This window comes from Calypte anna, chromosome 12, assembly GCF_003957555.1.
Source record: "Calypte anna isolate BGI_N300 chromosome 12, bCalAnn1_v1.p, whole genome shotgun sequence".
Lineage (NCBI taxonomy): Eukaryota > Metazoa > Chordata > Aves > Apodiformes > Trochilidae > Calypte > Calypte anna.
The window spans coordinates 9,086,997-9,099,247 of NC_044258.1; the positions used below are offsets into that span (position 1 = coordinate 9,086,997).

A 12,251-nucleotide genomic window follows, 5' to 3' on the forward strand; every position below is an offset into this window, starting at 1 on the left:
TCTACACAGGACCTGCAGACAACTCAAGGGTACAATGTTCAGCATTTTGTTTTAGGGAAGAATAGTCTTAGGCTCCATTTGACTAACAATGTATATATATGACAATTTTAACTCTTATTATACTCATTCATACACACTATATTCTGTACGTCTGTTTGAATCTAAATCTAATTAAGAATTTTATTTCATTTGTAATTAAAAAAAAATTATTGATATTCCTTGCCTTTGTAAATTAACTGAGAAGACAAGAATTCACAAACATTTGATGTAACTTCAGTGCATTGCTCCTTTTTGACCATCAGCTCATTCCCATGCTTCACAAGATAAGGGTGAAAAGTAGCAAAGATTTTACCTGCAGCTGCCTGATACTGATTCGCAAGTCTGATTCATTAAACCCATAGGGTATATTCCAACCAAGAGGCCCAAATTTTCTCCTCTCCTGAACCAGAGCATGGAAAAAACAAACTCCAAAGAGCAGTTTCTCCCATACCTTTGAGGAAACAAAACAAAAAACAAAAAAAACAAACAAAAAAAGGAATTATTAACTAGCCTACATGCTCATTCTTGTCTGCAACTTTATATAAACAGCATTTGGTTACCACTCTCCATGCAGCATGTACAAATACCTGCTGCTGCTAAGGATGCTGTGGTTACTTCACTTGGGAACACATATTCACAGAGCTGCCATATAGGCAAGCACATTCAGCTTGTTCCTCAAGAACCATTACACAAAATTTTTCTCTTCTTCCATGTAAAGGGAAGCTGACTTCTCAAGAATTCAAACAGCACCACATATTTATTTGTAAAGCTCATTAGACAAACAGAAAATACAGATATATTGTTTAATCTAAGCACTCAGATGCATCCACTTACAGCTATGCCTACTGATTACCATACTCATACCTGTGAGTAATTTCACTGTATTTTCACTTTTTTCATAGGTAATGATTAGCTAATTGGTTCATCACTTATCAGTAAGACACAGGCATGACAGTACAGGTCCCTGGTAGCAAGAAAAGATCTCCTCAGTGCTTACTGTCTCAACAGTACATATGCCCTGCTAACCAATGCCCACGGTTTATGTAAATAGTGCAAGATGTGGGTGTAATATTTCTGTAATTTAATAAAGCCTAAGAAACCTTTTTTAATATTGCCATGTTAAATTACCTGGCAGGGTAATTTTCAACTTATCATCTTTATCATTGCAAAACCTAAACTCTCAGTCATAGTAAAATTTTTATAATATTCACTGGACAGAAATCAGAATAACTGTGAAGGAACACTAAAAAACCTGGCAACAGATAGACACATTACCAGCTCCTTTTCAGGGCACCCAGAGAAGAATTCAGGATCAGAAATAGGATCAGAAAGAAACGACTGAAGTAGATTCAACCGAAGACCAGTAGGAGGTTCATTTGTCATCTTCACTCCATTCTGCAGAATGGTTACTGGAAACTAGAAATAAGAATAGTAAAGCTGCATTCAGGAAGAGTGAAACAAATGTTATGTTGTTGTAACAATATATATTATCCTGTGTTTGTTACATAAACAATTATCTGCAAGAAATTAAATTTGTAACATCCGTAGCTTTTAACAAATATTCTCAAACACACTGAAAAAGTAAGACCTTGCTGTGTTTTCTAGGTATTCAACACCTTACCAATAAACTGCAAAATAAAATTTTTGAATTTGTGAAACAAAGCATCAGTGGCAACATAAAAACTTCTTAATTACACGTGCTAGCAAAATGCAGTTCTATTCACTCGTACACAAACTATCACACACCCCAATATCAAAATATTACAAAGGAAGCTTGGTATTACTATGTAATATTTTTTTTAATGTTTTTTCTTGCTTCAATCATCCCTTCATCAGCCTCACTGTATTTCAGAGAAATTTTGTATAACCATACAGGGATATCAATACTTGCTAGAAGTACAATCAATTTTTCCTTTCCCCAAATACAGAGTATTTGCCACTGCATATACCTTTGGAGAGGGATAACTAGTAAGCCAAAGTCTGAAGCTCGGATGACATTTTTCAGGACTAAACTCTTCACATATTTTCTCCAGCAGAGGCATCCAGGAAACAGCTAAGTGACAATTTTGTAAACAAATCCAGGCTCCTTCGTCCATTCCTTCCTCAATCATTTTCGTAGCTATAGGTCCTTGTCCTTGTCCTAATGAGATGGACTGAAACTTATTTCCAACCATCTCTTTGTCATTTGCAAATTTCAGGAGGCCTTGAATAGAAAGCATAAGATTCTAGCATTTTGTCATTAAAATAAGTCAGGAAAAAATATTTTACAAAGTTTACTGCAATTTGGTAAAATGTGCATAAAACAAGATTATATAGCTTTGATGTCAAATGTAACATTTATTCAGTTTAAAATACCTTTCACACTTTTAGGGACTACAGAATTTTCCCAGTGTGACACGATGCACTCAAATCTACTTGCACAAAATAATCCTCATTATATAGTGAAGGGCAAACTCAGGTTCCTAATCTGAAAATTTGTACTATGTTTTGTCTTCTCTTTCTGTGCATACTTACTAGACATGGGATCTGCTCCAGGAGATAGCACAAATATTAAAGGGATTGTAGAATTTGAATCTAAGTAACTTTTTGATAGATCAAAAGGTGGTGGCTCTACAAATTTCTTCCCTAGTTTATCAGCTACAAATGTTGTCATAGCTGGACCAATCTGGTAAAAGAAAGGAAATGCAAGCCATTAACATAAATTAAACATAACTGCATATTTGGCAGCATCTTTTACAAACCATATATTAATTAAGTTCCTGAGCCCACAGACACCTCTCTGATTTGCACTGATTTGAGGATATTATTGCAGAATGCCTATGCCTTTTTTTTTTTCCTTACAAGAGGAACAAAAATGCTTTTAGAAAATAAAAATAACATTTACATGTCAACAATGTTAAGTTACATTAAATCTAATTCAGGCTTTATCTGACATGGAGGATCAATACATTATTTATTATTAATGTCATTATTTTCCACTCATTCTAACCAGCACTTGCTATATGTACTTCAAACACTAACACTGATTGCTCTTAAAGAGCATACAATAAAATTTGCTACATGCACCAAAGGCAGAAGGTGTTAGGAGTTCAAATGAACTCTGTTGATCTGTCTCTGCCTTGAAATCCTTTATATGAAAGCACATGGTGCTAAATACTGTGTATTTGTTCAGGCCAATACAGCCTGCTCTCACATGTACTGGCAGCACCAGCATATAAGACTAAACATGATCACTCTGGGAAAGCTAGAAAAATGTGCATATTATGAAAGATGCATTAAATCATATCAGACAAAAGATCTAAGCTGATGCTTTTGGTGTCTGTATTGCCCAAATGAAAAACAATAACATTTATTTTCTTAATAAGATATGATTAAGATCAGTAACTGTAACAACCAGTGCAAACCACACCACAAGACTTGAAACAATCAACAAACACTCGATAAAAGATAGTTTTACCTTGTCTGGTCTTAAGCACCGTAGAACTATAATCTTTTGTAATTCATTTAATTTACTATTCAATGGTTCTGGTAATGGAAAGCTTTGTGGCTCTTTGCTGTCATAAATTTTTTGCCATTCACCTGTGTTTTCAGAGACGTGATTCCTAGAAAGAAAAAGCACAATAACAATTACTGTAAATACATGAACCCAAACACACAGTGTTGCCACACAGGCCACTCCACATCTACATCAGCAAAGAATTCTACAGTTCAGCTTCTCTATACTGAAGACTGAAAAATCTGTTCTCCCCATGCTATTGCAGACATACAAGACTCCATCTGAAAGGTTCCAGGTTCATGAGTTTTGCCTATTCCTCCATACAGCACTGCTTGGACCTACACAGGTCGGGGCGAATTTTTTGCCTCTCATATTTCAGGTAAACTCCACTCTTTAACTAAAGAAAAATCACCTGAAAATTCTACCAGGGAGTAAAATTACATTCCTTGCAATATGCAGAGCACATCCTCTGCAAGAGCACAACTCTCAGACTACTTAAAGGCTGAATCATTACCCACATTGTTACTAAAACTCCAACGTTAAAAAAACAGACGATCCCCAAAGAATTTCTTCTAACACAGCAGTGTTTCACAGTCAAACCAAAATCCCCCAAATACTTGGGTTCTCTCAGCTATTTACAAGCAGCACTTGTACAAGTCATGTCAGCTCCAGAATTCAGGGTTAAATTCTATTTAAATCCAGGGTGAAATTCTCCTGATTTCAGGACACGAGATTTTATCAGAAAAATCCTTCCTGCAGCACTGCAGTGGAATTTGCTACATACATTTCCTTTGTCTCCACTGACACCCTTGAAACAGTTTCTCTACCACGGAGAGATTCCAAAAGGAAGTTTTTTAAAGAATGCCTCAAACATTTAGTAAAATACTTCAGCAAATTCGTACTATAATTAGCAACCCAAATGTTTGACTTACATAGGTGAAGCAAACCTAATGATGAAAAAAGAGGCTGGTTTTACCATGTTGTCATTCTGGCACTGGCTTGCACAGGATACATTTCTTTGAGGATGTTACAAATGCTTTGGTTGAAAACAGTGAAGGCGAAATCACATCAACACTGTACTATACCTCAGTTCATTTAAAGCTGGGATTTCACTTGCACGGCATAATTCATCCCAGCTCTTATCTGGTAGCCAAGATGGATCTGGATTCTTGAACTTATTCTGGAGACCCACACCCCCAGTTAGTAAGAACATAAACTCTTGATGTTCTATTTCATTTTTAGCCCTATATTAGGAAAAAAAACCAAAACCATCAGTTACTAAGGTACAATTTTTCTTAATATAAAATAGTTGTTTAAAATTAATTGCACTACACTGCCATTTAGTAATACTTCTACTGGAATAACAGCTGAGATCAGATCTCAGTGTTCTGTATAGTTATATCTGTATGGTAAACATGGCTGAGTCACACGGGGTGATGAAACTAAAAAGTCTGGAAGAGAGAAGGCTGAAGCTGAGATTTCATGATGTATTCAAAAGGATAAAAAAAGATGAGAAAATGAAAAACAAACCCAAAAGCCTAGAAAGTTCTTAGGATGGCACATTACTTTGTTGCATTTCTAAAACTTTTTTTTAAAAAATAGCAATTTTTCTTGACATAAGGATGCTTTGTAGCATCTCCAAGGTCCTTTAAAGGGAGTCAAAGATATATCATTGACAAAGCAATTGATTTAAATGAGCATAGGAACATCCTTTTGATAATGTGTCCAGCAGTAGTAACACACACAATTTCACACTCCTTCACTTTTCAAGATTGTCAGTATTAGAAAATCAAAAATATTCATGATCATAGTTGAAAAACATTATTATTAAGGTATACAAGAACATGCTAGCTAATCAATATCTTTTTCCATAAGAAAATAGTTAGTTTCTAGTAATAAGAGACTTCACAATGAGCTTACATGAGAAGATTACAGCAGAGCAAAAAGGAGAAGAGCAGCTTGTCTTTTTCAAACAGTGAACGACACACATTGCAATACAAATTGTAAGTGAAGTGGTCATTTAGATATCGAAGTCGCTTCTCCAAAATTTTGGATTTGTTACTAAAAAGAAAGAAGTGAGAAACTGAGACTTCACATTGAATAACTTACACAAATCATTTAAGAAATCATAATTTATTTAGCGTTATGGAGGAATTATATTAGACCCACACAGTCCACTAAGACTTGAGATGCCACCAAGACTTGAGATTTCCCCATAATTTCACTCAGTGTTTTACAGCTCTTTTAGCTGTCCCAAGTGAAATAGTGAGCTGAAAATAATTTCCTGCAGTTAGGTGGTGGAACTCAGTGCTCATGATGCCGCCTACTTCAGAATCAAACTTCACCCTTAAGTCACATCCTTCAAAGCACATGCTTACAGTTCATCATTTGCTCAAACAGTAACTAAAAAGAACATATACTTCATGAACTAATCACATTTTGTTTCTAAAGCCTGCATTTAAGGAGAGAGAGGAGGGAAACGTTCTAAAAATTGAGAGCTGCTCATACAAAGAGAAAACACCTTATTTTAAAACAGAAAAAACTGTATTTACCTATCATGAATAGAATTGATGAAGAGGTTTACAAACCAACTAAGGGAGTACTGGTACATGGGATCAATGTTTGCCAAGTCTGCAATACTGAAGAACAGCACTGATGAATGCTTTGCAATAGGACGATAGACTTCTCGAGATTCAGCTATTTTCATTTCAGTCTTCTCTGCAATCTAAATATCAGTAGTAGTGGATAAAGAAAAGCTTTCAATGTTCTGTTCAAAAACATTGCTACTTAATAACATGATTGAAATAGTTCCATAAAGTACTTCATGAACACCAAAATAAGATGACTTATATTCCAAAAGGCTCCATCACAGAAGGCATTGACTACACTAGCTAAAAAATGAGCACTTGCCCTTATAGCAATGCCTGCTCTTTTTACCTATACTGCAGGATGCAATAGTAAAAACAAAGGAGACACAACAGTTTCAAAGCATTGTTTAGCATCAGAAGTATCAAACTCTCTCGACAATATTTAAAAATATGACTGGATTTCAGAGTGAATATATAGTTAAGTTCTACTTACTCTATGGCAAATCAGCTTTATACAAAATGGTACTTTGAATATAAAGAGGGTTTTCAAAATTTGACCAAATTGAGATTACATTTGTTAGGCACTAACAAGTAGCAGTAATTTCAGCATCAACCTAAAGAAAACACCAATATGTGGAAAAAAAAATTGCCTTTGTCCTCTTACCAATGTTATTTGGTTCTCATTGACTTGAGCTGGTATTTCACGCATCAAACGTAACACAAGAATCTGGGCTTGTGTACCTGTATCAGTCACCCAGATTATTAAAATCTTCCTGGACATTTTTTCAAAACTTTGTTCCCTTAACTTAGTATCTTACCTTAACTTCAGAATTAAATTCCTTTCACTCAGTCCTTATAAATAGGTACACATTCTTCAAAGCATTTTAAACTGAAGACTGCAGAAACTATCAGATTCTAGAATGGATTAACATTTCTTTTTCTTCACATTTCACAAGCATATAATTTCCTCCTTCTGCTTTGCATCTAATTCACAGTTCTGCTAGCTGCAAATTTTAACATTTTATGTCTATGTACAGTTATGGCAAATACACATATACATTCCTTACCTGCTGTTTTTTAGTGATCTCATTAGCCATAATTTTAGCAGAATCTAAGACCTTGATACCAGACTCATCTTCAAGAATATTCCCTTCAGATGAATGTAAGGTTTCTAAAATGTTCCTTTCAATTTCTTTCAGCTGCTTTTTATTGGCTGCAGACTGCAGGATGAGGGCATTTCTTTCCTCTTCTAATTCTGGTCTAATGAAGAAAGAAGTATACAACAAAAACAGTCAATATTCATCTTCCACTGACTGCAAAGGAAGAACACTGTCATCCTATAGTAAGTATCTGTGAATATTCTCTGTAATTTAAACAGGCTGCTACTCTTCAGCATATATTTATAATTTAAAGCATGGAGTTCTTTAGGTAAATTCAGTTTAGGATTAGAAAATGATAGCCCAAACTGTAACATTAGTATTTTGCAAAAGTCAACACATCATAATTTTTATTATGTCTCTGCTGCCTAAGAAATACAAACTGATATGCAGAATTACTGTTGAAAACAATTTAGGAATTGTTTTAGCCTAGCACAGGTTTTAGCCTAATTGCATAGACATTTCTGTAAAATGCAGATCTACTTCTCTGTACCTCTGTGAGGGTCCAGATGAGACCCACAATTACTTTCAGAGGTACTGTGCATTTAGTTCACATGAAATTAGAAGTAAATCCTCATAATTCTGCATTCTTGTCTAGAAGCTCAGTCACACTACACAGTAAACACAACAATCTGTTTACTCCACAATATAAACATGACAATTTGTTTTCCTAACAAACTTTTTTATATATGAAAACTATAATTATTTTTTTCAAAGCTGTTACTGAGCACCATTTACACTAGAAACATTAATCTTGCTTTACAATAAATCAATCTCTAATTTCCTTGGAATTTAAGTCACTATTTGCCACAAAGACAGACTTACCTTTCTTTTGCTACAACTATACCTAACAACTGGTCTTCAAGTCCCTCTGGTGTTATCATAAAATTGAGTAATGAAACTTTAGTAGCAAGTTCAGGCATATAATGGGGATTTCTCAGTTTTGTGGTAATAAAAAATCTGAAATCACTGGAATACTCAATAACAGATTCACCAAGCCTGATACACTCCATGCCTCCTAAAGTTAAAATAAGAAACATTAAGGAAACCATTGTCTAAAGCATGAAAAAAAAAAAACTTTTGTCATTAAATAAAAACCAATTTCTTGTCTACTACAATTTTCCTGAAAATTATAAATAAACCTGATACACTTTACGTTTCTCATAGACTTCACTGAGACCACATTTTACTCTTAGCAGATGAAAGAAAGTCAATCCAATTACAACTGTCAGCCCAATGTGTATATAAAATACTGGAGATGGTAACGAAAAGCTATAAAGGTTATTCTGAAATATGATATGCTTACAGACTACTCTTTCGTTGCATTACCTGTCTGAAACAGGGAAATAAAAAAAAAAATGCATAAAAAGCATTTAAGCTTTTCTCCTTTCTTTTTTTTTTTTTAAGTATGAACGTGAAAAGCAGTAAAGATACTTTGTATGTCTCAATTGGCTCTTATAGCAACATGGCGAAGGATTTCACACAAACCCACTGTCATGTGATTTACAAATGATACTTATTCAGGAATAAAATAAAACTTCAGGATGTTGTGAGATTATCATCCTCTTACCACAGGTAGCAGTAAAGCAGAGAGAATTAACAAAAACATGACACACTACCACAGACTGTAAATGAACATTATTGTAATCTACTTTATGGTTCAAAATTCATTTTGCTGTACCTTGCTTAAAAGTCTGTTTAAGTAGCAGAGGTTCCAGTGATGGGTCTAGTTCTTCTCCCACATTTTCTAGCAGAAGTGGTGATCCAAACTGAATGCAGTTCTCCACAGTTCTCATATAATCTGCATCACTCATCTTGATAACATTCAGGCGGTTTTCCTTCTCAAAATTCTTGATCCATTTATTTGCTTGACCTTGAGGATCAATCATTAGTGGCCTAGAACATATGCAGTACAATTTTGTCAGCACTTGTATGAGTTTTTTCAAAATTTTAAACTATCTTAAAATACTTCTGCCATGTAATAGGTATCATACTTGAGATGGAAGTTCAGTTGGAAAAAAAACCAAAAACTTTTAAAGGTCTAAAAGAATTCTTCATACAGATTTGTTTCAGACCCAGTAAATATAGATAAAACAAAAACATCATTTGACTGTTTTAATTGTAATACCTTGGAGTGTGGTATTTGAACCTTCCAATTTACACAGCCCAAATTCTATCATTTTACATTAAAAGAATGAAAATTCTTTTTTGTTTGCTTTAAAAAAGTGAAAACCTATTTGAATTTGAAAATTAAACCTTTTTGTCACCTACCAACGTCTTGAATTGTCAACAATGACCCCATTGTCTACAGAAAATGCATCAGTTGGTAAACCTGCAATATTCCAGGCTCTTATTTTTATTGGGTCACCAAGAGTGTTACTCAAAGAGAAACTCTCAGAACAAGGGATATTTTTCTCCTGGTAAAAAGAGAAAAAAAAAAGGGATAGAAAAATAATAATTAAAAATCCTGGAAAAAATAACTTCGTAGTTCCAGTAACTAACTGTATTTTCCCACTGACTATTTACTCTCTCCAAATTTTGTTGAATTCTCCAAGGTTGGTTGGTTGGTTATGTAAAGTTATGACGATACATTACCTTAAGAAACTGACACACAATTAGAAATCATCTTATCATCTAATGATGATATCTTCTGTTAACTCAATACAGGAATCCAGTGCCTATTTGTTACTCAGTAATGTCACAGTCACAAGCAGTGACTTCAAATCACTTGATTTACAAATTATGGCATTAGCATAAGTATGTTCAAACTGTCCTTTTAGTAATCAAACAATTAATAAATGTGTAAACATGTGCCACAGTAAGTTGTTATAGAAAATTTTTTCACATTGTACATAACTGCATTTAAAAGTTATGTCTTTCATTTAAAGGCAAAACAGAGAAAATGCTGAGGTTTTATTTAAGCAATAATCAAGCCTTATAAAATCAGCTATATGTTCTCATTTCTGATTTGGTAATGAAATTCAAATTTACAGAATACTGGATCAGCTAAATTTGTCCCATTGACCTTAATGAGTTTTAACAAACTAATATTAAATAAATCAGAAGGGATTTTTTTAAGCCTTTTGCAGTAGTCAGAAAAAACACTGAAACCTTAATTTAAATGCAACATAACCTTCTAACCTTGCACAATCTGCTCCAATCTTTGGTACACTCTTGTCGAAATCCAGCAGTAAAAGCCCCCAGATATGCTATCACACCAGCTGATATCAAAACATCTCCTGTCAAATTATCATATACGTCCTGAAGATCATTTGCAGCATTATTCCACCTGGGACAAACAGAAGATGCAGAGAAAAAGTGCTGCTGAAACCTCCACATTAATGATATTGATAATGAAAATCCACTTTTTAGTTGTTAACCTTCACACAAGGTGGGAAATAATGACTCAACATTACATATTTTATTCTCATTCTCAAGACTTCACAATTCTCCTAATGTTGCTGTCCATATTCTTGTACCACAAGTAGTTACCTTTCAAGGGCCCAAGCACTCTTCAGCAAAACAGCCTCCATGTGGAGAACCAAAGTTCAAATTCTGTTTCTACCATGGCTGTTACATCTGACATTTAACCTCACCTTGATTTCTCTCCACCAAGGCCTCCAATCAACTTCTCTGCTCGTTCTAGTTTTTTGCCACACAGGTCAACCTGGATTTCTAACTGAGCTTTTTCTTCAGTTTTCTCAGTGAAGGTTCGTTCCAAATCAGCCAAACGATTTTCAACTGCTGCAAGTTCTTCTCTCTTCTCATTCAGAAGTGCCAGGGTCTCTGCTAAGGACTCCTGCGCTTCATTCAAACGCTGTTGCTTGGGTGCAACTACCTGTTCAATTACAACCAATACACAAGTGCTTAAAGCTCATTTTTGTAACTTTATATTTAATTGCTTAGGGTGAACATAAAAAGGAACCAAGCCCTGAGGTACTGAGATCACAAACTCACCTTTGCAACCCTGTCATACACCTCCATTGCTGAAATCCACTTGCATAAACCTTCTGCTGCAGAGGAAGCTTTAGCCACCTTTTGTGGATCAAACTCAGGATTAGTCAAGTACTCAGTCCGAATCCTCTGCATGATAGCTGCCTGGATAACAAAAGCATTATAGCATTATAGCTCACCAAATGACTGTGGCCTACACTTTAAAATAACACTGACTGATTGTTGTTTCTCTACACAATAACTTAGGAAAGAACCAGCCTGTGGTAATTGTGGTAGAAACCATTGCTCATTTGTTTCTTTGGACTTTCACATTTTGTGGTCTACTTTCATTCTAATACCATCCTTTCCTTTAATAGTCATGCATGTCATATTTCTTCTATGTCTATTTCTATCCTAAGTGCTAAAAGGATTACAGTCACATAGAAGCCACGCTGTTCCTTAAGCATGCTAAATTCATTATTAGCCACCTTTACAAGACACAGCTTGTGACATTATAAAAATTTATTTCTGCTAATGTAAGACAAGATTTGAATTAATTACATTGCTTTTGCCTACTGTTGGGAAGCAGGTTCATAAAGGGTAAAGCACAGTAAAGTTCCACTAAATTGGAAAAATGGCAAGAAACACTCTTGGATAGCAAGATCTTTGGAGGAAAAAGTAAAATCTTAATTTCAAGTTATACAGCTAGTGTATTTCTGCACTTACTGTATACATAACAAAATATTTCCCATTTTGAAAAAAAAAATTTTCCCATCTGCCCAATGTGGGCAGATGTTTAAAAAGAAAAAGAAATTTAAAATGACAAGCAATTGATTTATAAAAAGTAGCACACAAAAAGGCATAGAAAGGTTAGACAAGGATAAAATGTTCACTGGTACCACAAATAAAATGCAACTAGAACCCAAAAACCTGAATACATGAAATGAAGTTAAAGGACTCAGTGTCATAAGAAACAGATGATAGCTCCTTATACCACTTAAAAGAAAAACTCTGGAATGGTTTATTGAAAGATCTTGT

General features: G+C 34.6%; 1 protein-coding gene across 1 annotated transcript in view; it reads right to left on the minus strand.

Moving 5' to 3' along the window:
• Positions 1 to 12,251, minus strand: part of DNAH12 (dynein axonemal heavy chain 12) — a 58,960-nt gene that overhangs the window by 5,184 nt on the left and 41,525 nt on the right. The window contains exons 52-66 of the mRNA XM_030458654.1: positions 11,238 to 11,378; positions 10,877 to 11,118; positions 10,422 to 10,569; positions 9,552 to 9,697; positions 8,962 to 9,176; positions 8,106 to 8,298; positions 7,191 to 7,383; positions 6,088 to 6,260; positions 5,456 to 5,596; positions 4,621 to 4,779; positions 3,497 to 3,641; positions 2,554 to 2,704; positions 1,989 to 2,242; positions 1,315 to 1,455; positions 353 to 490 (exon numbers count right to left, since the gene is read on the minus strand). Coding sequence (XP_030314514.1) covers positions 353 to 490; positions 1,315 to 1,455; positions 1,989 to 2,242; positions 2,554 to 2,704; positions 3,497 to 3,641; positions 4,621 to 4,779; positions 5,456 to 5,596; positions 6,088 to 6,260; positions 7,191 to 7,383; positions 8,106 to 8,298; positions 8,962 to 9,176; positions 9,552 to 9,697; positions 10,422 to 10,569; positions 10,877 to 11,118; positions 11,238 to 11,378 — 2,580 coding nt within the window. The remainder of the gene's footprint in view (positions 1 to 352; positions 491 to 1,314; positions 1,456 to 1,988; positions 2,243 to 2,553; positions 2,705 to 3,496; positions 3,642 to 4,620; positions 4,780 to 5,455; positions 5,597 to 6,087; positions 6,261 to 7,190; positions 7,384 to 8,105; positions 8,299 to 8,961; positions 9,177 to 9,551; positions 9,698 to 10,421; positions 10,570 to 10,876; positions 11,119 to 11,237; positions 11,379 to 12,251) is intronic.